Here is a 26,423-nt window from a genome sequence, read left to right as displayed (position 1 = left end):
TCTATTGATACGTAATCAGTATGGTTTCAGAAAACATCATTCTTGTGCAACACAGCTAGCTCTTTATTCGCACGAAGTAATGGCCGCTATCGACAGGGGATCTCAAGTTGATTTCGTATTTCTAGATTTCCGGAAAGCTTTTGACACCGGTCCTCACAAGTGACTTCTAATCAAGCTGCAGGCCTATGGGGTATCGTCTCAGTTGTGCGACTGGATTCGTGATTTCGTGTCAGGAAGGTCACAGTTTGTAGTAATAGACGGCAAATCATCAAGTAAAATTGAAGAGATATCAAGTGTTCCCCAGGGAAGTGTCGTGGGACCTCTGCTGTTCCTGATCTATATAAATGACCTGGGTGACAATCTGAGAAGTTCTCTTAGGTTGTTTGCAGATGATGCTGTAATTTACCGTCTAGTAAGGTCATCCGAAGACCAGTATCAGTTGCAAAGCGATTTAGAAAAGATTGCTGTATGGTGTGGCAGGTGGCAGTTGACGCTAAATAACGAAAAGTGTGAGGTGATCCACATGAGTTCCAAATGAAAACCGAGCGAGGTGGCACAGTGGTTAGACACTGGACTCGCATTCGGGAGGACGACGGTTCAATCCCGGGTCCGACCATCCTGATTTAGGTTTTCCGTGATTTCCCTAAATCACTCCAGGCAAATGCTGGGATGGTTCCTCTGAAAGGGCACGGCCGACTTCCTTCCCCATCCTTCCCTAATCCGATGAGACCGATGACCACGCTGTCTGGTCTCCTTCCCCAAATAACCAACCAACCAACCAACCAAATGAAATCCGTTGGAATTTGATTACTCGATAAATAGTACAATTCTCAAGGCTGTCAATTCAACTAAGTACCTGGGTGTTAAAATTACGAACAACTTCAGTTGGAAAGACCACATAGATAATATTGTGGGGAAGGCAAGCCAAAGGTTGCGTTTCATTGGCAGGACACTTAGAAGATGCAACAAGTCCACTAAAGAGACAGCTTACACTACACTCATTCGTCCTCTGTTAGAATATTGGTGGGCGGTGTGGGATCCTTAACAGGTGGGATTGACGGAGGGCATCGAAAGGGTACAAAAAAGGGCAGCTCGTTTTGTATTATCACGTAAGAGGGAAGAGAGTGTGGCAGATATAATACACGAGTTGGGATGAAAGTCATTAAAGCAAAGACGTTTTTTGTCGCAGCGAGATCTATTTACAAAATTTCAGTCGCCAACTTTCTCTTCCGAATGCGAAAATATTTTGTTGAGCCCAACCTACATAGGTAAGAATGATCATCAAAATAAAATAAGAGAAATCAGAGCACGAACAGAAAGGTTTAGGTGTTAGTTTTTCCTGTGCGCTGTTCGGGGGTGGAATGGTAGAGAGATAGTATGATTGTGGTTTGATGAACCCTCTGCCAAGCACTTAAATGTGAATTGCAGAGTAATCATGTAGATGTAGATGTAGATCTAGGCATGCATTTTGTCTTGTGGGTTTACTGTTGAGACAGAAGAAATTAATTGATCTCAATGCCTCTAACAGGAGGCTAGTTTGAGAGTTATGCACATTCACATCTATATTAATAACTCCAAAGATAAGAATTTTATATGTCGTATATCTGAGTATAAACAATAACAATTTTTCTGTGTGGTCCACTGTAACTTTTGAGTCAGTATATGGAAATCACAATAACCAGGCATTCTGGGAACTTAACAGCAGCAGCTTCAAATTCTTCTTCTCGAGTTAAATGCTTAATATCTATTACACTGAATTTAAGTCTTACACAATCTCTTACAAGTATACCTACACTTCCTTTCCTCATAATAGATTTAAAGTAAACAGGTGCTATTTTGTAGCCATCAGGAATGTACAACTGGCTTTCATTTTTTGTGAGCCAGTGGTCATTAAGACACAGAACATCACAACCAACAACATAAATTCTAGAATGTGACTTTCCCCCTTCTTTCAGTATACAAACATTTTCAAGTCTTTATGTGATTAAAGGCCCTTGTCTTTGCCCGTGTTCGTGTGTACTATTCTATATGCTCCCAGGTAGATGGTTTTAGTAATTATGTGAGGTCCAGTGCATATTAGTTGCCACTTATGGTTCTGGTTTCCAGTTTTTCTGGATTTTGGATGTGTTCTAAGTAATACATCTTGGCCTATATAAAATTGTGTTGTACATTTCAGCTTCCCTTTCCAGTATTTAGTCCAGGCTTTAAGGTTCATTACTGCATGTAATATTTTATCCTCCAGTGATAATTCATGTATCGGTATCTTCGACAAAGATTTCTCCTACTCGTCTACTTGTTTGCAACTGAATTTCATCTCACTTGGTGTAAATCCAGTTGATGTATGGGGAAGGTTGTTAACAACTTGTAAGAAGGGAGTGACATATTCAATCCACTTGGTATGTTTATGAGGCATATAGGGCCTGAGAAACCTGTTGAATTCCTTAAACACCCTTTCTATGGGGGATGCTTCAGGATGAAATTTGAATATTATAATATGTTTGATGTGGTTGGAGCCAACAGAATATGAGGCATTATCTGTTAACATGACTTCTGATTGTCCTACTCCTGTAAAATAATGCCCTTTGATTTGTCTTATAGTTGAACTGGCTTTAGCATTCTGTACAGCATACAATTTTACGTATTTGGTGAAAATATCATACATACCTACTATATACTTTACACCAACCTTACTTCTGGGATAGGGTCTATTCACATCCACAGACACCTTTTCTAGAGGTTTTCAGACACCTTTTCTAGAGGTTTTCTACCACAATGGTATGTAGTTCAGTCTGTCGGGAGATGTTAGAATATTTTGTTTTCTGGCAGACAACACACTTCCTTACCACCTGTAGAATCTTCATCTAAGGTTGGGGAAACAACAATATTGACCTATTTTGTCATTGCACTTAGCAGTGCCATAATGGCCCCAAGTATTGTGTGTGTGTGTGTGTGTGTGTGTGTGTGTGTGTGTGTGTGTGTGTGTAAGATAAAATCATCTACATATTCCTCCGGCAAACACACATGCCATTGTTATTGTTCACGATGGTTCCTATGTAACAGAACACCTTTGTGAATAGTGAAAAACCTTTTTAACTCTTCAACACCATTTTGCATAAGTTTCACTCTTACCTTACTCCATCATGTGTCTACTTGCTGTAATGGCTCCATGTGTTTACACATTTGGGCATAGTATGGTCAGAGTGTTTAGTCTTCCATCAACATACCCACTTATTTCAATCTTCCTGCTCTAAAAGATCGTTAAATTCCTCTAAGCCTTGTGGTAGTTGAGAAAGAGCATCAGCTATTATGTTCTGGTTTCCCTTAATGTACACTATTTCAAAAGCAAATCCTTGAAGATACATACACCACCTGGCCATCAGTTGGTGTAGCAATTTACAAGTTAACAAAAATGATAGGAAACTTCCTGGCAGATTAAAACTGTGTGCCCAACCGAGACTCGAACTCGGGACCTTTGCCTTTCGCGGGCAAGTGCTCTACCAACTGAGCTACCGAAGCACGACTCACGCCCGGTACTCACAGCTTTACTTCTGCTAGGATAGGGACTGACGGTCACAGTATACTTTTGTGTTTTTACCTCAGAGGAGATATTCAAACTTTTGAAAGGACCATATTACAGCCAAACCCTTCAACTCTATAACTGAATATGAACGTTCGGCATAGGATAAGATGCGGCTGCAAAGCTAATTACTTTAGGGATGAGTTTTACCTCCTCTTCTGCCATTTGTAAAAGACATGCACCCAGACCCTGAGAAGATGCATCAGTGCGTAAGCAAACATCCTTCTTCATGTCTGGTTGAGATAGAATATTAGCATTTACTAAGGCTTGCATGATGTTCTTGAAACTGGGTTGACGTTGCTTGTCCCATAAACAAGGTCTGCTTTTCCAGAGAAGATTGAGAAAAGCATCAGTGTTCATAAGTTGGTTAGGGATGAATTTCCTGAAAAATGAGACTAGGCCTAAGTATGCCTTAAATTGTCCCTTGTTTTGAGGTACAGGACAGTTCCTAATGGCGTCAAGTATTTTACAATCTAGCAGTATGCCTTCTGAAGAGATTGTGTGTCCCAAAAATTTTATCTTTTCTTTTCCGAAACTAGATTTCTTGAGATTTTTCTGTTATTCCATGTTCGGAAAAGCAGTTCAATACTTGCTCAATTAATCATAAGTGTTCTACCCATGAGGGTGTGGCAGCTAAAAGGTCGTCCACGTATACTGTTACCTTACTCGAAAGTTCGGGTCGTAGCACCTTGTCCAGGGCAGAGATAAATGCACCTGAACTTACATTCAATCCAAACAGTAACATTTGAAATTCGAAGCTCCTACCCCTACTTACGAAGGTTAATCTCTTTTCTTACTGCTTCCCTCTTTGTCCATGCCCTATAGGGTATGAAGTAGAACAAAAAGTTTTGTGAGGAAATACTTCCATTGTGTACACAAAATTCTTAATGATACTTGGTCTTTTTTCAAACACATGGATATAAGCAAATATCAGTTTCCTAAGTTCTGCTTGTTGACCTTGAGACAAGCACTTTGATTCACTTACCTCTCTGTTTATTGTGTCAACGTTTACCTCTTCTGCTGCGGACTGTTAGTTATTGTATGTGTTGACAAACATGACTACAGGATTTACCAATTGAACCTCAAAGTCATGAGTAACTTCAGTTTTACATCTGTCAGTACTTTCCCTGAATAGGTCTATTGCAAATAATTGGTTATTTACAGTGAAATGATATTGGCCATTTCCTTTATCAGTTTGTACTTGGTATGTCCTAACTGTATCCATACCAATTAAACAGTCAACAAGTAATTTCTCCACTATCAAAACAATGCACTGTACAGAAAACTGACCTAATTGGATGAGAATTAAAACTTGTATTTTGACTCCTTTCGATTTCTGACCAGTCACAGTTTGTACTTCGCAATTTTGTACTGGTAGTGTGGGTATACACCCACATTTCTTCAGTTTGTGAAAGATTCCCTTTGACGTCAGATTAGTAGTAGCACCTGTGTCAAGCACAATGGGTACATCAAGGTCAAATATTTTGGCTTTAATAGTAGCTTGTACTTTGCCCTTTGTCAAATTTTGCTGTGTGTCCTCATTACTTTGATACAGATCATTTTTCACGTCACTACCTTCATCGTATCTGATGAAGCAAGTTTCAGTCAAGCTTGTGCCCCCACTCTCCTTCCAGGTCACAGAATGGGGGCCTACCATGACCATTTCGAGTTTTCTGGAGTCCCGGTGATATAGATCTCTGGGTTAGGCGTAATTTCTACTAATGGACTGTTGGTGTTTGATTACGCCAGTTAGTATCCTGCAAGGCTCTCAACTGAAATTATCTTTGCCTTCGCATGTTATTCGACATATGTGCTTTCTTTGCTGCCAGAATTATGCTGTCTATGTGTTATTCGGCTGTCTGGTATTGTTTCATGTTTGCCAAGCGATCGGCTGATTATTGCTGCTAGGTTGTGTCTGTACATATTGTACATGCTGGCCATACAATACTTGCTCGTTATAGTTGTTTTTCTTAAATATTTGCTCTACGGATTTTGCCATCTACTTGAGATACCGGATTCATCTAGTATCTGGTTTTATTCAAATATTTTTCAAAGTAGCCCCTTAAACTTCCATGTTTGCTATTGAATGGAGAGGGGTTGAATACTTAATGTGTGAGGCTCTCTTGCATGGCCTCAGACCAATCTTTATCCAGAAAGGCTCTCTCAAACTGTTCATAGTAGTGGCTACACTCCGCCATGTCCGTAGCCCATAGTAGAATGTCACCCTGTGTGTATCAAACAACAAATCTAATTTTCTAGGCTTACGCCCAGGTATGAGGTAAAACATTTCAAAATGCTCTGATAAAGACCACAGGATTTGTTCCTCTCACTTCAAAGGTAAATAAGAACCTTCAACATCGCAGCGCGTCAGCAATTGTTGGTTAATATATTAAAAAACTAAAAACCTGCCTTGATTGCGAAAAAAGCACCTAGTGTTAACCTATGTTTCGATGTTGATAACTACACCTTCTTCAGAACAACAATAAAACCCACAAGTGCCTAAGAAGACCTTTGTCAATGATTAAAAGAACACCATAGCTATGCATTTATAAAGGAAAAAAAAGGAAAACACAAACAGTACATATGTACAAAGTCAAAACCACTACTTAATTTGATGGTGTACGCTCCGCCTCACACCGGCCTATGTTCAATGGGCCATGACCCGCCATAAACTGCAGCTACAAATGGTTGCTCACTTACAAGCTTGTATCGCACTGGTAGATGAGACAGTCAATTCCTGGTTCATAGAACGATGGTGGCCACTGACAGATCCACAACTGCAACCACTCTTGCACATCATTGACCTACTGAAACCAACATCCATGCAAGTCCTTCATCAGGTCACTAAAGATGTGAAAATCACACAGTGAGAGATCCGGGCTGTGTGGAGGATGCAGCAGAGTTTCTCAACAAAATTGGTGGAGCATACCCTTTGTCCTGTTGGCAGTGTGGGGATGGGCATTATTGTACAACAGGGTGATTCCACCCAACAGTGCGAGAGCAAACAGCAAAGCCAATAGTGGAAATATTCCATATCTAGCCCACCAAAGTAGTACAAAGCTGCTCACAAAATTCCCAGTACATCTGCAGCTACAGTTACACAATTACTCTGCAGTTCACAATTAAGTGCCTTGTACAGGGCTTATCAAACAACCTTTGAGCTACTTCTGTATCATTTCACTCTCAAACAGCATGCAGGGAAAAATGAATACTTTAATCTTTCTCTGCAAACTCTAATTTCTCTTATTTTATTATGATGATAATTTCTCTCTGTGTGGGGCACACATGGTTTTATTCAAATATTTTTCAAAGTAGCCCCTTAAACTTCCATGTTTGCTATTGAATGGAGAGGGGTTGAATACTTAATGTGTGAGGCTCTCTTGCATGGCCTCAGACCAATCTTTATCCAGAAAGGCTCTCTCAAACTGTTCATAGTAGTGGCTACACTCCGCCATGTCCGTAGCCCATAGTAGAATGTCACCCTGTGTGTATCAAACAACAAATCTAATTTTCTAGGCTTACGCCCAGGTACGAGGTAAAACATTTCAAAATGCTCTGATAAAGACCACAGGATTTGTTCCTCTCACTTCAAAGGTAAATAAGAACCTTCAACATCGCAGCGCGTCAGCAATTGTTGGGCACTGACAAAGTATTTTCACACTCGGAGGAGGATGTTGGTGATTGAAATTTCATGAGAAGATCCTGCCACAGTGAAAAACACCTTTATTATAGTGACTGCCACCCCAATTCGTGTATCATATCCGTGGCAATATCTCCCTATTTTGTGATAATACAAAACAAGCTGCCCTTCTTTGAACTTTTTCAATGTCTTCCATCTGTCCTATATGAAGTGGATCCTACACTGCACAGGAGGACTCCAGAAGCAGTCTCTTTAGTAGACCTGTTACATTTGCTAAGTGTTCTGCCAATAAATCACATTCTTTGGTTTGCTTTCCACACAACATTAACTATCTCATAGTTCCAGTTTAAGTTATTTTTAATTGCAATTCCTAAGTATTTAGTTGATTTTACTGCCTTTAGATTTGTGTAATTTATTATGTAAGTGAAATTTAGCGGATTCCTTTTCGTGCTCATGTGAATGACTTCACACTTTTCATGATTTAGAGTCAGTTGCCACTTTTTGCACCATACACATATCTGGTCTAAATCATTTTGCAGTTCATTTTGGTCATCTGATGACTTTATATGATGGTAAATGACAGCATATACATTTATGAAATTATAATCTTCCTACACAGCAGACAAAAATTATTTGAGGAGAACCATTTTAACCACCCATATAACATTGGAAATAAAAATAATTTTATGCTACCCACACACCAATTGAAGTTTATATGCATAGACTCCATAGTATATGAGGGATGACAATATATGTTAAGTTAATGAGCAAAAACGTATTAAATATGAAGCTAGAAATTTGAAAAACGAGGTTACAGAAATGGGAGAAATGCTACTATTCAATAGAAGAATTCATAGAGGATGAAAACATAATTTGAACAAGGGGTATTAAATTTTAGTGTGTGTATCTATATCAAAATTGTATTATTATTCTTATTATGCCGTTTGTTAACATCAGCTGTTCTATGTTTATGGGGAAATTTTACCACAATTTCGATGTGTCTCCTGTAACTGAATCAGATGATTTAGATTATGTACACTATGAGACAAGTAAACCACAATTCGCATCATCTGCAAGCCCTGTAAGAGAACAGCTCAGATTTTCTCCTATTTCATTTGTGTAGAAATGGAATAACAGAAAGCCTATAACAGTTCCTTGGGGAATTCCAAATATTACTTTTAGTTTACTCAATGACATTCCATCAGTTATTATGAACTGTGACCTTTCTTACAGGAAATCGCGAATACAGTTACACAACTGAGACAATACTCCATAGGTATGCAATGTAATTAGAAGTCGTTTGTGAGGAATGGTGTCAAAAGCCTTCTATAAATCTGAGAATATGCCATCAATTTGACATCCCCTGTCAATAGCACTCATTACTTCATGAGAATAAAGTGTTGGTTGTGTTTCACAAGAATGATATTTTCTGAATCTGTGTTGACTATTTGTCAATAAGTTATTTTCTTTGAGGTGATTCATAATGTTCGAGTACAGTATACATCCAAAATCCTATTGCATATCAATGTTAGTCATATAGGTCTGTAATTCAGCAGATTACTCGTATTTCCTTTCTTGGGTATTGATGTGACTAGTGCAACTTGCGTATGAATCTTTCTATAAGTGAGCATTTGTATATGATTGCCAATTATAGTGCTATTGTATCAGCATTCTCTTAATGGAACCTGACTGGTACACAATAAGGCCTGGAAGCCTTGCTTTTTGTAAGTATTTTAATCTACTTCACTACAATGAGAATATCTACTCCTAAATTACTCATGTTGACAGTTGTTCTTGATTTGAATTCTGGAGTATTTACTTCATCATCTTTTGTGAAGGAATTTCAGAAAACTGTGTTTAGTAACTTTGTTTTAGTGGTGCTTTCATCAATAACATCACCATTGTTATTACACAGTGAAGGTATTGATTGCTTCTTACCACTGGTGTACTTTATGTGTGACCAGAATCTCTTTGGGTTTTCTACCTGATTTCGAGACAGAGTTTTGTTGTGGAAACTATTAAAAGAATCTCACATGGAAGTTTGTGCTAAATTTTGAGCTTGTGTGAAACGTTGTCTTGTCAAGGAGATTTTGCATTCTTTTAAATTTGTTATGCTTTTTTTTTTTTTTAATTGCTTCTGCAGTAGTGTTCTGAACTGTTTTGTGGACCATGGGGGATGAGTAGCGTCTCATATTAATTTATTTGGTATATAGCTCTCAGTTTCCTTCAATAGTATTTATTTGAATTTAAACCGTATCTGATCTACGCTTACATAGTCAGACTGGATGGTGTGGAGACTGTCTCTTAACAAGGTGTCAACCGAATGTTTATCTGCTGTTTAAAATAGATATATTTTGCTTTTATTTTTGGTACATTTGGATGTTGTGGTATTCAGTCTAGCTACATCAACTTTATGGTCAGTAAGTCCTGTATCTTTCATGATGCTCCTTTCTTGGCCAGGATTATTTCTTGCAAAGAGGTCAAATATGTTTTCACAACCATTTAGTCCTTGAGTGGGCTTCTGAGCTGGTTGTTTGAAATAATTTTCCAACAAGGTATTCAGCACAATTTCAGATGTCATTTCAGATGCCATTTCATGCCTATCGCTGGCTTTAAATGCGTATTTTAGCCAACATATCCATGGCACAAGTCAAGGTATCGGCAGTTATGATAACACTATTCTTCGACTCAGGGGCCTTCTGCTCGTCCAGTTCCTTAAGCGTGGAACAAAATCAATGTCCAATTCTGTGAAGACACTTTGCAGAAACTGTGATGTTCTATAAAGTCAAAGTGCCCAGGAATTCTTTTTGATGGAATCATCGTGTTGCAAGATAATGTCCGCCCCAACATTTCCAATCGAGTAAAGTCCATGCTTCAACGATTTAGTTGGGAAACACTGCCCCAGTCTCGATACAGCCCAGATGTTTCATCATGTGATTTTTCTCATAGTCGGCAACCTCAAGAAAGACTCTAGATGCATCAGCAGTCAACTATATTACATGAAACAAGAATTGATCATCTCATGTCCCAGTGGGATAAATGTGTTAGCTCTTGCAGTGATTACCATTGATTGGAACCATTCCATTGTCCTGTTGTGGTGGGTGTTCAGTTTCCATTTGACTACCCCTCATATTATTACCAAAAGTTTAGGTACATCATAATGTATAAGACTAGGGTGACTAGCATATGGTATTGTGCCTGCAATGTTGATTCTAACTTTGTCATGTATTTGGAGTTACATCGTAGTGTGCAGGGCCACATTGCAGTGAGTAAATAAGTTTGATGAGAGATGAAAGACTCAGTGTTTATTCTGAGTCAGAAACTGAAAACTGGTGAAGGCATAAAGCCTCGCTCGCGCGGTGGAATCTGAGCTAACTATTTGTAGTATCGTTCCCAGAACCGATCGCGGTCCTCTGGTTTGGAGCCGATTGGAAGGCTTAAACCAGAGGCTCAGACAATTCTGCAGAGATCTAGGGTGCAAATTTCATGACCTCCGCTATCGGGTGGAGAAATGTAGGGTCCCCCTGAATAGGTCAGGCGTGCACTACACGCAGGAAGTGGCTACAAGGGTAGCGGACTACGTGTGGAGTGCGCATTTGGGTTTTTTAGGTTAGAGAATTCCCTCCCTAGGCCCGACAAGACGCCTCCTGAGACGCGACAAGGTAGGAGTAGGCAAAATGCAACAGGAAATAACAATATTAATCTGCTAATAGTAAACTGCAGGAGCGTCTATAGAAAGGTCCCAGAACTGCTCTCATTAATAAACGGTCACAATGCCCACATAGTACTAGGGACAGAAAGTTGGCTGAAACCAGATGTAAACAGTAATGAAATCCTAAACTCAGATTGGAATGTATACTGCAGAGACAGGCTGGACAGTGAAGGGGGAGGCGTGTTCAAAGCGATAAGAAGTGCAATAGTATCGAAGGAAATTGACAGAGATCCAAAATGTGAAATAATTTGGGTGAAGGTCATGGTGAAAGCAGTCTCAGACATGGTAATTGGATGTCTCTATAGTCCCCCTAGCTCAGCAGCTGTTGTGGCTGAGCACCTGAAGGATAATTTGGAAAATATTTTGAGTAGAATTCCCCACCATGTTATAGTTGTGGGTTGTTGTTGTTGTTGTCTTCAGTCCTGAGACTGGTTTGATGCAGCTCTCCATGCTACTCTATCCTGTGCAAGCTTCTTCATCTCCCAGTACCTACTGCAACCTACATCCTTCTGAATCTGCTTAGTGTATTCATCTCTTGGTCTCCCCCTACGATTTTTACCCTCCACGCTGCCTTCCAATACTAAATTGGTGATCCCTTGATGCCTCAGAACATGTCCTACCAACCGATCCCTTCTTCTGGTCAAGTTGTGCCACAAACTTCTCTTCTCCCCAATCCTATTCAATACTTCCTCATTAGTTATGTGATCTACCCATCTGATCTTCAACATTCTTCTGTAGCACCACATTTCAAAAGCTTCTATTCTCTTCTTGTCCAAACTATTTACCGTCCATGTTTCACTTCCATACATGGCTACACTCCATACAAATACTTTCAGAAATGACTTCCTGACACTTAAATCTATACTCGATGTTAACAAATTTCTCTTCTTCAGAAACGCTTTCCTTGCCATTGCCAGTCTACATTTTATATACTCTCTACTTCGACCATCATCAGTTATTTTGCTCCCCAAATAGCAAAACTCCTTTACTACTTTAAGTGTCTCATTTCCTAATCTAATACCCTCAGCATCACCCGACTTAGTTCGACTACATTCCATTATCCTCGTTTTGCTTTTGTTGATGTTCATCTTATATCCTCCCTTCAAGACACCATTCATTCCGTTCAACTGCTCTTCCAAGTCCTTTGCTGTCTCTGACAGAATTACAATGTCATCGGCGAACCTCAAAGTTTTTATTTCTTCTCCATGGATTTTAATACCTACTCCAAATTTTTCTTTTGTTTCCTTTACTGCTTGCTCAATATACAGATTGAATAACATTGGGGAGAGGCTACAACCCTGTCTCACTCCCTTCCCAACCGCTGCTTCCCTCTCATGCCCCTCGACTCTTATAACTGCCATCTGGTTTCTGTACAAATTGTAAATAGACTTTCGCTCCCTGTATTTTACCCCTGCCACCTTTAGAATTTGAAAGAGAGTATTCCAGTCAACATTGTCAAAAGCTTTCTCTAAGTCTACAAATGCTAAAAACGTAGGTTTGCCTTTCCTTAATCTTTCTTCTAAGATAAGTCGTAAGGTCAGTATTGCCTCACGTGTTCCAGTATTTCTACGGAATCCAAACTGATCTTTCCCGAGGTCAGCTTCTACTAGTTTTTCCATTCGTCTGTAAAGAATTCGTGTTAGTATTTTGCAGCTGTGGCTTATTAAACTGATTGTTCGGTAATTTTCACATCTGTCAACACCTGCTTTCTTTGGGATTGGAATGATTATATTCTTCTTGAAGTCTGAGGGTATTTCGCCTGTTTCATACATCTTGCTCACCAGATGGTAGAGTTTCGTCAGGACTGGCTCTCCTAAGGCTGTCAGTAGTTCTACTGGAATGTTGTCTACTCCGGGGGCCTTGTTTCGACTCAGGTCTTTCAGTGCTCTGTCAAACTCTTCGCGCAGTATCGTATCTCCCATTTCATCTTCATCTACATCCTCTTCCATTTCCATAATATTGTCCTCAAGAACATCGTCCTTGTATAGACCCTCTATATACTCCTTCCACCTTTCTGCTTTCCCTTCTTTGCTTAGAACTGGGTTTCCATCTGAGCTCTTGATGTTCATACAAGTGGTTCTCTTATCTCCAAAGGTCTCTTTAATTTTCCTGTAGGCAGTATCTACCTTACCCCTAGTGAGATAAGCCTCTACATCCTTACATTTGTCCTCTAGCCATCCCTGCTTAGCCATTCTGCACTTCCTGTCAATCTCATTTTTGAGACGTTTGTATTCCTTTTTGCCTGCTTCATTTACTGCATTTTTATATTTTCTCCTTTCCTCAATTAAATTCAATATTTCTTCTGTTACCCAAGGATTTCTACTAGCCCTCGTCTTTTTACCTACTTGATCCTCTGCTGCCTTCACTACTTCATCCCTCAAAGCTACCCATTCTTCTTCTACTGTATTTCTTTCCCCCATTCTTGTCAATTGTTCCCTTATGCACTCCCTGAAACTCTCTACAACCTCTGGTTCTTTCAGTTTATCCAGGTCCCATCTCCTTAAATTCCCACCTTTTTGCAGTTTCTTCAGTTTTAATCTACAGGTCATAACCAATAGATTGTGGTCAGAGTCCACATCAGCCCCTGGAAATGTCTTACAATTTAAAACCTGGTTCCTAAATCTCTGTCTTACCATTATATAATCTATCTGATACCTTTTAGTATCTCCAGGGTTCTTCCATGTATACAACCTTCTATCATGATTCCTAAACCAAGTGTTAGCTATGATTAAGTTGTGCTCTGTGCAAAATTCTGCCAGGCAGCTTCCTCTTTCATTTCTCAGCCCCAATCCATATTCACCTACTACGTTTCCTTCTCTCCCTTTTCCTACACTCGAATTCCACTCACCCATGACTATTAAATTTTCGTCTCCCTTCACTATCTGAATAATTTCTTTTATTTCATCATACATTTCTTCAATTTCTTCGTCATCTGCAGAGCTAGTTGGCATATAAACTTGTACTACTGTAGTAGATGTGGGCTTCGTATCTATCTTGGCCACAATAATGCGTTCACTATGCTGTTTGTAGTAGCTTACCCGCATTCCAATTTTCCTATTCATTATTAAACCTACTCCTGCATTACCCCTATTTGACTTTGTGTTTATAACCCTGTAGTCACCTGACCAGAAGTCTTGTTCCTCCTGCCACCGAACTTCACTAATTCCCACTATATCTAACTTTAACCTATCCATTTCCCTTTTTAAATTTTCTAACCTACCTGCCCGATTAAGGGATCTGACATTCCACGCTCCGATCCGTAGAACGCCAGTTTTCTTTCTCCTGATAACGGCATCCTCTTGGGTAGTCCCCGCCCGGAGATCCGAATGGGGGACTATTTTACCTCCGGAATATTTTACCCAAGAAGACGCCATCATCATTTAATCATACAGTAAAGCTGCATGCCCTCGGGAAAAATTACGGCCGTAGTTTCCCCTTGCTTTCAGCCGTTCGCAGTACCAGCACAGCAAGGCCGTTTTGGTTATTGTTACAAGGCCAGATCAGTCAATCATCCAGACTGTTGCCCCTGCAACTACTGAAAAGGCTGCTGCCCCTCTTCAGGAACCACACGTTTGTCTGGCCTCTCAACAGATACCCCTCCGTTGTGGTTGTACCTACGGTACGGCTATCTATATCGCTGAGGCACGCAAGCCTCCCCACCAACGGCAAGGTCCCTGGTTCATTGGGGGGGGGGGGGGGGGGGGGGGGGGGGGGTGGAGATTTTAATTTGCCGGATATAGACTGAGAGACTCAAACGTTCATAACGGGTGGCAGGGACATAGAATCCAGCGAAATTTTTTTAAGTGCTTTATCTGAAAACTATCTTGAGCAGTTAAACAGAGAACCAACTCGTGGCGATAACATATTAGACCTCCTGGTGACAAGCAGACCCGAACTATTTGAAACAGTTAACGCAGAACAGGGAATCAGCGATCATAAAGCGGTTACTGCATCGATGATTTCAGCCGTAAATAGAAATATTAAAAAGGGTAGGAAGATTTTTCTGTTTAGCAAAAGTGACAAAAAGCAGATTGCGGAGTACTTGACAGCTCAACACAAAAGTTTTGTCTCAAGTACAGATAGTGTTGAGGACCAGTGGACAAAGTTCAAAACCATCGTACAATATGCGTTAGATGAGTATGTGCCAAGCAAGATCGTAAGAGATGGAAAAGAGCCACCGTGGTACAACAACCAAGTTAGAAAACTGCTGCGGAAGCAAAGGGAACTTCACAACAAACATAAACATAGCCAAAGCCTTGCAGACAAACAAAAATTACGCAAAGCGAAATGTAGTGTGAGGAGGGCTATGTAAGAGGCGTTCAATGAATTTGAAAGTAAAGTTCTATGTACTGACTTGGCAGGAAATCCTAAGAAATTTTGGTCTTATGTCAAAGCGGGAGTGGATAAAAACAAAATGCCCAGACACTCTGTGACCAAAATGGTACTGAAACACAGGATGACAGACTAAAGGCCGAAATACTAAATGTCTTTTTCCAAAGCTGTTTCACAGACAAAGACTGCACTGTACTTCCTTCTCTAGATTGTCGCACAGATGACAAAATGGTAGATATCGAAATAGACGAAGAGGGATAGAGAAACAATTAAAATCGCTCAAAAGAGGAAAGGCCGCTGGACCTGATGGGATACCAGTTCGATTTTACACAGAGTACGCGAAGGAACTTGCCCCCCTTCTTGCAGCGGTGTACCGTAGGTCTCTAAAAGAGCGTAGCATTCCAAAGGATTGGAAAAGGGCACAGGTCATCCCCATTTTCAAGAAGGGACGTCGAACAGATGTGCAGAACTATAGACCTATATCTCTAACGTCAATCAGTTGTAGAGTTTTGGAACACGTATTATGTTCGAGTATAATGACTTTTCTGGAGACTAGAAATCTACTCTATAGGAATCAGCATGGGTTTCGAAAAAGACGATCGTGTGAAACCCAGCTCGCGCTATTAGTCCATGAGACTCAGAGGGCCATAGACACGGGTTCCCAGGTAGATGCCGTGTTTCTTGACTTCCGCAAGGCGTTTGATACAGTTCCCCACAGTCGTTTAATGAACAAAGTAAGAGCATATGGACTATCAGACCAATTGTGTGATTGGATTGAAGAGTTCCTAGGTAACAGAATGCAGCATGTCATTCTCAATGGAGAGAAGTCTTCCGAAGTAAGAGGTATTTCAGGTGTGCCACAGGGGAGTGTCGTAGGACCGTTCCTATTCACAATATACATAAATGACCTTGTGGATGACATCGGAAGTTCACTGAGGCTTTTTTCGGATGATGCTGTGGTATATCGAGAGGTTGTAACAATGGAAAATTATACTGAAATGCAGGAAGATCTGCAGCAAATTGATGCTTGGTGCAGGGAATGGCAATTGAATCTCAATGTAGACAAGTGTAATGTGCTGCGAATACATAGAAAGAATGACCCCTTATAGGAGTACGCATTAGGAGTGATTTAAAATGGAATGATCATATAAAGTTGATCGTTGGTAAAGCAGATGCCAGACTGAGATTCTCTGGAAGAATCCTAAGGAAATGCAATCTAAAACCAAAGGAAGTAGGTTACAGTACACTTGTTCGCCCACTGCTTGAATACTGCTCAGCAGTACCAGATAGGGTTGATAGAAGAGATAGAGAAGATCCAATGGAGAGCAGCGTGCTTCGTTACAGGATCAATTAGTAATCGCGAAAGCGTTACGGAGATGATAGATAAACTCTAGTGGAAGACTCTGCAGCAGAGACACTCAGTAGCTCGGTACGGGCTTTTGTTGAAGTTTTGAGAACATACCTTCACCGAGGAGTCGAGCAGTATATTGCTCCCTCCTACGTATATCTCGTGAAGAGACTATGAGGATAAAATCAGAGAGATTAGAGCCCACACAAAGGCATACCGACAATCCTTCTTTCCACAAACAATATGAGACTGGAATAGAAGGGAGAACCGATAGAGGTACTCAAGGTACCCTCCGCCACACACCATCAGGTGGCTTTCGGTGTATGGATGTAGATGTAGATTTAGATGACCAGCAGCTTGGCAGAGAGTTAAACCAAAATTTATTTGTTACTGTTTTGGAATAACAATTCAGCACCTGAATTCAGTGTACTGACAGTGAAACATTTCTTTAAATATAAAGACCAAACAAAAATTATGTGGAACATATGAAAGGATCAATGAAGGATAGCGTGTTCTCACAGTTAGGACAGTTCTGTTGCCCAAAATTGAGTATCTGGGTGCATGTTTCCCATTCAGGGTATGTGCAATGTACAAGCATGGTTTCACCATTTTATATAAATCCAAAATTTGCGAATTAAGAAGAAAACGGAATGTGTCCCTGTATTTCAAACCCGGCTTCTTTTATCAGGATGCAGAGGTAATATGTTGACTGTGTGAACAAATCTGTGAATTGTCGTGCAGTTAGTGATGTCTTTTGTGAGGAGTACAGTTGTGGACAAATGTGATAGGAAGGATGTGAATATTAATGAAAATAAACTTACAATAATTAAAACAACTACTCAGTTACAGCATCTCTCTGTGCAGTCACTCAGAAAAAAAGATTATACTGTCTCACATTCATAAAATGTATTACAGTTTAACACATGACTACCTAATGCATCGTTCAGAAGCTCCAGATTGTAGCCAGTCTGACATTATTAGAACAGTGTGCCATATTTTCACCGCAAGTGGTTTTTATGCTGAAGAGAGAACACTAAATTGCTTCCCCTGTTTCTGATGAGGGCATAAATGAGATGTAGCTTTCAAAATTTTGTATGAGGCATCCTACCTTAGTTGAATGTGTATTTGAATAGGTATGTGTTTTGCTAGCTCTTCCCATTTGTTTTTGTTTTATTCCATGCTTTCAAAGCAGAAAGGATGTGTGTGTGTGTGGGTGGGTTTGTGGGTGTGTGTGTGTGTGCAGGGTCTTCATCATTATCTTTTGTACAATACAAGGTGCTATCCAAAATTTTTGGGACTGGTGCTGCCATCTGTTGAAAAACTTACCTTTGGACTAATGGTCACCATCGCCTTCAAAGTAGTTCCCATCCACCCATACACACTGGTCCCAGCCCTTCTGCCACTTGTCAAATGTTTTCTGGAAGTCCTGTTCTTTGAGGGTGTTTATCACCACCAGCGATGCTTCTTGAATCCTCTCTAGAGTGTCGAACCGACGTCCTTTCAACTTTAGTTTCAATTTTGGGAATAGCGCGAAGTTGCAAGGTGCCAAATCTGCCGAGTATGGTGGATGGGGTACAACCGCCATGTTGTTTTTGCCAAAAAGGTCTTGGTGAGCAAGGACGTGTGACAGGGTGCATTGTTGTGATGCAGCAGCCAGTTCCCTTAATGCCAAAGTTCGGGCCATCATAGCCACACATTTTCACAGAGACGTCGCAAAATGTCACAGTAGTACATGGAATTCACTGTTTGGTTGGGTGGGACGAATTCTTTGTGCACAGTTCCCTTGGTATCAAAGAAAATGATGCTCGTGCTCTTCATTTTGCTCTTCACCTGTCTCGATTTTTTCGGTCTTCGAGAGCCCAGGCTCTTCCAATGGGACAATTGTTGCTTTGTCTCTGGGTTATAACCATAAATCCAGCTCTCAACACTGGTGATAACCCATGACAAGAAGGTTAGATGCGGTCTGATGAAGATCCATGCACACTTCAACACACTGTGCCCTCTGATCAGCAGTCAAGATCCTTGGCACAAATTTTGTGGCGACATGATGCATGCCCAATTCATCAGTCAACATTCATTGACATGTCCCATAACCAATACCCACTTCATCCGCAAGGTCTTTAATGGTTCGACGTTGATCTGCATGAACCAGTTGTTGAAATTTTGCAATAATGTCTGGTGTTGTGCGGGTAATGGGCCGTCCAGTGTGAGCATCATCTTCGACGGCTGTACGGCTGGCCAAAAACGCAGCATGGCACTCAAACACATGCGTACGGCTCATGCTCTGTCCCCCAAACAGTTGTTGAATCATTGCAAGGGTCTCCATAGCACTTTTCCCGAGGTTCGCACAGAATTTGATACACACGCGCTGTTCTGTTTGAGGATCCATCATAAAATCACCACACACCAAACACAGAGTATTACCACTGTGGACGCGCAACACGTCTTCCTGGCCGAATGCCACTCTGCACACTGACTCATCAGATATACAGCTCTCACCACCTAGCAGTGCAAAGATCTACTACTCCTACTTTCCAGATGGTAGCACCAGTCCCGAAAATTTTGGATTCTACCTTGTACATCACAGTAATAATAATATTTATTCTACATCAAATAATCAGTAACAATAAGGTTTCAGGACATCGTACAGCTTTTTCTTCTGAATGCACCAGGTAAGGATACCGAAGTTTAGGATATACGAACTGCAGTTTACCAAAGTAGGGCTGTGATATATATGCAGGTGTAATATTACAATTTTGAGTTAATGATACATTTTATATTTTTAATATTGCTAAATATTTCACTTTTGTTAGTTTATAAGAACAGAGAAAACAGTTTTTTTCCAATTATCTCAGGTGTATTGTGACTTACTTAATACTATGAAGCTGAAGTATCTGCAAGAAATAACATTTTTATTTATTTTGTATGAAGACAAAGAACTCATTTGGAGAATAAAATATATTTTAAGTCAGAATTTGTTCAAGGTGATCTTTCAATTTGGTAGTGGGGCAGTCTGTGAGATTTCTAAGTAGGACATTGACTTGCTACAGCTTAGCCCGGAGTACTTTTTTTTTTTTTAATTTCATGTAAGGTTGCTCTGTGCCTATTTGTGTGATGTTTTGACTTTATTCTAGTATTATATTATTGCTGGTTACATGTTAAGTAATTCTGTCAGAGACAGCAAAGGACTTGGAAGAGCAGTTGAACGGAATGGACGGTGTCTTGAAGGGAGGATATAAAATGAATATCAACAAAAGCAAAACGAGGATAATCGAATGTAGTCAAATTAAGTCGGGTGATGTTGAGGGTATTAGATTAGGAAATGAGACACTTAAAGTAGTAAAGGAGTTTTGCTATTTGGGGAGCAAAATAACTGATGATGTTCGAAGTAGAGAGGATATAAAATGTAGACTGGCAATGGGAAGGAAAGCGTTTCTGAAGAAGAGAAATTTGTTATTAGGAAGTCGTTTCTGAAAGTATTTGTATGGAGCGTAGCCATGTATGGAAGTGAAACATGGACGATAAATAGTTTAGACAAGAAGAGAATAGAAGCTTTCAAAATGTGGTGCTACAGAAGAATGCTGAAGATTAGATGGGTAGGTCACATAACTAATGAGGAGGTGTTGAATAGGATTGGGGAGAAGAGAAGTTTGTGGCACAACTTTACTAGAAGAAGGGATCGGTTGGTAGGACATGTTCTGAGGCATCAAGGGATCACCAATTTAGTATTGGAAGGCAGCGTGGAGGGTAAAAATCATAGAGGGAGACCAAGAGATGAATACACCAAGCAGATTCAGAAGGATGTAGGTTGCAGTAGGTACTGGGAGATGAAGAAGCTTGCACAGTATAGAGTAGCATGGAGAGCTGCATCAAACCAGTCTCAGGACTGAAGACCACAACAACAACATGTTAAGTTTGTTATCACTGTTTTTGGTAAGCCTTATTACTTTTAAATGACAAACACACTCAGTTTTGGAAATGTGTCCCTCTTCAGATTGTCCTGGATCATGATTCTCAAGGTTTTTGTCCAGTTTTACTTTCTTACAATTTTGTTTCCTGTAAATAATTTCTCTGTTTCTTTATTTTGAATTCCATTATTGCAGTCTTTGTAAAATTTTAGATGGCTTTCATTGAAATACTAAATTATTTCATTGATAACACTGTTGCAAAATGTGTTTAGGCTGTCTACACAAATATTGTTTCCTGCTGCTCATGTATGATTTTTATAAATTTGTAGCTAGTTTCTCTAACCTCCACATTCTATAGCTTACCAAGTAATACATTGATGTTAACAGTGATTTTTTTTTCTAAAATCAAGGAATATTTCAATAAGATACTTCCTTTTCACCCTGGCAGTTATTATTTTGCCAATTAATTATGCTGCAGCCACTGAAGTTGACTTATTTTTCTCGAAGCCATTCTGATTCTGAAACATTAGATTGTGTTCACATTCCATAGCTTGTCAAGTAATACAGTGATGTTAACACAATCAGATGTTTTTTTTCTGAAATCAAGGAATGCTTCAATAAGATATTCCCTTTTCACTCTGGCAGTTATTATTTTGCCAAGTAATTGTGCTGCAGTTACTGAAGTTGACTTATTTTTCATAAAACCATTCTGATTCTGAAACAGATTTTGTTGACTAAGAAATTTCTCTAGTCTAATGTAGATAACTATCACAACCGCCATAAAAAATGCAGGTGGGATTGAGGTTGGTCAGTAGTTTTCAATTCTCGACTTGTCAGCTTAATTATAAATTGGAATTGTTTTTGTTATTTTTATATTGTATGATAAACTATCTGATAATTATGTCATTTACCTCTGTACCTGTGACATTGTTGAATCGCCTACTCATTTTTGTTGCTTTATTTTAGGGGATGGGGCTGCTGTTCTTATAAGAGCATTGGAACCAATTGAAGGATTGAATCACATGTGTCTCCAGCGACAGCAAAGTAAGAAAAGAAAAAACGATGGAAGTGTAAAAATGTCATTGCAAAACCACAATATGAAACCACATGAACTATGTAATGGTCCAGGGAAGTTGTGTATTAGCATGAATATTGATCGTCATACTTGCAACATGAAAGATTTAAGTCTGTGGGAAGGGATGTGGATTGAGGAAGATAATGAAAGTCGTAAAATATCAGAAAGTGAGCTTTTTGTTAAAACACACAGAATTGGTATTGATTCTGTTGGTGCAGAGTGGGCTAAGAAACCACTTCGTTATTATCTAATGGGAAACAAATCTGTTAGTCGGTTGGATAAGCAGAAGGAGTTAGAACTTAGAAATATGGTTGCAGCATCTTCATGACACACCCACTTTTGTGCAATATGTTCCTTGTGTTTTGTTACCATGTTACTAGAACAGTAACTAAACTTAGTGTAAGATTTTTTGTATGCAGGTGGACCAGTGGTTGGAAAAACTAGAATACCTTCATATGAAGAGGCATTATTGTTTGTGCAAACAAAGTTGACACTTGGCGCAGTGGCTGATGGGAGGGACGCAAATGAGAAATGCCTTTGCGATCGCTCACATCAGGCACCGCGCCGAGTGTCAACTTTGTTCGCGTGTGTAGCACAGTAGACTTTAATCTGTGATCCTCTGTTTGGAATGGTCTTACTATTAGAAGCAATAACAGAATAAAAACCTATGCCAAACATATTCTGGCATCTTCCAGATTTAACATTTCCATTTTTGATTATATGTAATGTTTTCTTTAAAAAAATATGTACTGATTCTTTTAACTCGTACATCAAATGTAAGTGTGTCTTTATTATTATTATTATTATTATTATTATTATTATTATTATTATTGGTTTGGCCTACTAAGGACGACATTAAATGACATATGTCTTCTTTCTTACCAGTAGTTTTTCACGCTTTCCACATGTTTTTCTCTTTTTTCTTCTGTCTCTGTTATGCAGGTCATTTTTCTTTGTTCTCTCCTGGAAGCCTTTGAAACTTCTTACTTTGTTCTGTACTTTTGTCTGTTACTTATTTCTTCCTGCTTTATTTACATTTCCCTCAGGTCTGTTTTAACTCCTTTGATCCAGATCATTGATGTTTTTGGGTTTCTGTCAAAAAAAGTTAAAAATTCTTTTTATTATTTTGTTTTCATCTAGTCTTTCTAGGTGTCCATAGAACACAACTCTTTTCTTCCTCATCGTGTTTAATGTTCATTCTACTTTTTCATAAATCTCTTTATTACTGCTTAATTTGCATTTCCCAGTTTCATATGTTGGTCCCAAGATTTTCCTGATTATTTTCCCTTCCTTCTATTTCCCTAATAGTTTGGCTGTATTTAATGAAAGGTGTTCTGAACCATAAAAGAATTCTGATCTAATGGCAATGTTGTAACATCAGAGTTGTGCGTTTATGGAAATAAATTCCTTGCTATACAGGTTTTTTGTTAAGTTAATAGCCACCTCCAATTTCTTTGCCCTTGCTAAGTTAGTTTCTTTGTCCAAAGCATTTTTTTGTATTATTTCACCTAAATATTTAAATTTTGTAGTCTCTTTTTATTTCATCCATAATCAGTTTCCATGTATTTTGGTGCCGCCAACACATTTGTCATATACTCTGCTTTTTCAAAAGATATAGATATCAAAAGATATTGAAGCTGTCTCATGTAGGAGATTTATCTGCATTGTAGCTAAGAATGCAAGACTGTCTGCAAAGGCCAAACAAGCAGTACTCAGATTATCCCCTTTTCTTCCAGTTGTGCTTTTTAAAGCCCTTCTTCTTCTTCTGTTCTTTTCCTCCATTCCTTGGTTACCTTTGCTAGTACGCAATTGAACAGCAGTAGGGACAATCCATTTCCTTCTCTTACACCAGTTTTCAAAAGCCTTAGAGATTTCACCCAAAAATTTAATTTTGTATTTGTTAGTGTGTTTTTTTATGGCCAACACTGATTAGTTGTCAACTCCAGGGCCAGCTTGGGGGGGTGACAGATCGAGCCATCACGCAGGGCAGCAGATTTTTGAGGAAGCCAAAATACTATATTTTAATATGGCTCCAAAAGGATGAATTAAACAAGAGAGTGAAAGAAACTTCCTGGCAGATTAAAACTGTGTGCCGGACTGGAAGATTAAAACCGTGTGCCAGACCGAGACTCCCTAGTCCCTAGTTTGAGGCTTGGTCCGGCACACACTTTTAATCTGCCTGGAAGTTTCAAATCAGCGCACACTCCACTGCAGAGTGAAAATTTCATTCTCAAGACAGTGAAAGTTTTCATAAAGTGTGAGAATAAATTGGAAATACGAACTATTCATAAAATCTAGTGTCTTACTGTAAATTATATGCAGTATTGTGAAACAGGTGACAAGTGAATAAATGTTGGCATATAACAGCATAACATTTCCTATATAGAAACCTTAAACACCTGTATCAGTATTGCTGAGAAAAAACTTTGTGACAAATAAGTAAGGAATAAGTAAAATACGAGCTGCCCACCATATGCCATAGTCTTTTGAACCCAGACATTGTGATCAAGCAGTGTTTATAAGTGAAAAAATGCATGCCATCCTTACCCCCACCCCTCCCCCCTCCCCTCCCTCCCCCAATCCCTCTCCTTTGGACTTGCAAGTTATTACCATTTACATTGCTCTTTGTGCCACTCTTCTCTAAATTCTTTTTTTCTATTTCATCTGTAACTGCGTTTGACGTTCCCTCATTTTCTTTTCTTTCTCAGTTTTTAAAGACATAATCAGCAGATATTGATATTCAGATCATTTAAAAAAATAAATAAATAAATAAAACCTGTCAAACCGTATTTCGGAGCTAAAGCAACTAATGTGCACTTCATGAACTGCTTATTCAGTTTTGTCGTATTTCAAACTTTTTGCATTCCAACGACCTTATTAGTATTTGACTGTTACTTTTTGTTACAATAGATGAAAGTGCTTTCAAAACTGCCTGTTTCAAGCCATAAATTGTGCTCGGTGCATGTCGGAGTGAGGACCTTCTCAATATTTGATCATAACTGTTTTTCCTTTGTATACTTTGGGCACACTAAATAGGTCCTGGCAATTTATACACTTGTTTTCCAACAAATAAAGCCATTATGTGTAAGTCATTCCACTTTCTACAGGGGAAGCTCTGGTAATACTGCCAACAATGCAGTTCTCAGCTATGCTGATTGCTATTGTGCTGGTCATGATACTGCCACTCCGTCTCCATGACCATGTTGCAAACTCTGCTTTCTCGGTTGTTTATTAATGGTCTACAACTAATACAAGCACTGATTAAAAAGTTTCCATTTGAAGGTGTTATTGCAGTGTATATGCAATGTAGTGCAACTCCAATGCAGCTATATAAGCACCAAGATGTAGTCACCGGATTAGCATAGTGTTCATGTCTTTCCGATGTGTGTTGTAAATGTGGAAACATGAACTATGGCAAATTTATTATCAAATACAACCAAACAGGAACAATGTGCTGTTATTCAGTTATTGGCTGCTGCATGATAAACATTGGTAGACATCGATCAGAGGGTGAAGAATGTATATGAGACAGCATGTTTATCAAAAACCACCGTTGTGGACTATCATGATGCAGAAGTTATACCATCTCAAAGTGGAGACACTCAATCACCTGCCCTATGTCCTGATTCTTACCATCCTGTTATCATGTCTTCAGTCCCTTGAAAGGCATTGAAAGTTCAACGATTTCTGTCAAATGAGACTGTGCAGCTGACAGTGACAGGCTTCTTCATGCAACAGGACACAGTGTTTTGTGAAATGAGTATCTTCAACCTGGTGCACCAATGGTATGATTGCCTCTACGCTCATGGTATATTGCCTGATTACCAGACTGATTTTGGACTGTACAGCCTTCAAATGGAAACTTTTTTTATCATCCATTATGGTTGTGAGTGAGGTGGGGCAAAGTGGTTGAACTGTGGTTTATGTCACTGATAGAGATTTGTATGTGCTGTGCTTGTTAGAAACATATTTCATTTGCCACACACTGTTTATTTTTATTATTAACTTTGTGCAGTGATCATGTAGGTAAAGAAAGTTTGTATCCTGTTGCAGCATTCCTGTTGTGGCTGTCCAGTAAACACAACAGCAATGATTTCATTAAAAGTTAGTATTTGTTGACTCAACTTACAGAGTCTGGGGATTAGTGGGTAATGTGAAAAGGCTGTCTCACTGTGACACACCATGTTTTCATTAGTCTATATTGCTAATAGTGTAAGCCCTTACAGTGTCTGATGGCAGAAAGTGCCTCTCAGGCAAACAGTATAGGGAAAAACGAACTGAAAGAAAAATGTAGATAAAATTTTCTTCAAATAAAGTTTTTTCAAACTAAAGATAGTGTTGATCAAAATTATCTAGGGATGAATGAAGAAGCACACATAAAACAGTGTAAGCATTCGGTAAGTGAAGATGTGCCTTCAGTATTAGAGGGTAAATTGGACATTGAGTGCAAGCCCTCTAATGAATGCAAAACTGTTCCAACTCAGTCTAGCAACTGCATATCTCAAACTCAGATTAAAAGTTATGTTGTTGATTCAAATCTCAGAAAATGGCCCAACAAAATAGGCAATTTTGTTAGGACAACCTTAGCCAAAAGAGGCCCTACAAAACAAGCAACTGGACATGACAGCTATACTAGGAATGATTCCAATCATTGCTTTACTTCTAAAACTTACAATTGTACATTGTGCAATGTTGAAGTTGTTCAGAAAAAATGAGTAGTTTATTCTGAAAGCGCAGATGTGGTTTTTTGTTTCTGCAACCCTAACGTTAAAATATTACTCACTTCAGCTGGTTACTGCAATAGGCAACACATTCCTGAGACATTAGCTAG

General features: G+C 39.3%; 1 protein-coding gene across 2 annotated transcripts in view; it reads left to right on the top strand.

Moving 5' to 3' along the window:
- The window catches only part of LOC126161914 (uncharacterized), a 96,233-nt gene extending 72,094 nt beyond the window's left edge, over positions 1 to 24,139 (top strand). Inside the window, exon 4 of one of the 2 annotated variants that reach the window (XM_049918075.1) lies at positions 21,484 to 24,139. In XM_049918075.1, the coding sequence (XP_049774032.1) occupies positions 21,484 to 21,920 (437 nt within the window). In that variant the 3' untranslated portion in view covers positions 21,921 to 24,139. The remainder of the gene's footprint in view (positions 1 to 21,483) is intronic. The other variant, XM_049918076.1, reaches the window with a different exon arrangement.
- Positions 24,140 to 26,423: the final 2,284 nt, after the last annotated feature.

Source organism: Schistocerca cancellata, chromosome 2 (assembly GCF_023864275.1).
Source record: "Schistocerca cancellata isolate TAMUIC-IGC-003103 chromosome 2, iqSchCanc2.1, whole genome shotgun sequence".
NCBI classification, from domain to species: domain Eukaryota; kingdom Metazoa; phylum Arthropoda; class Insecta; order Orthoptera; family Acrididae; genus Schistocerca; species Schistocerca cancellata.
This window is presented reverse-complemented; position numbering and strand designations above follow the sequence as displayed.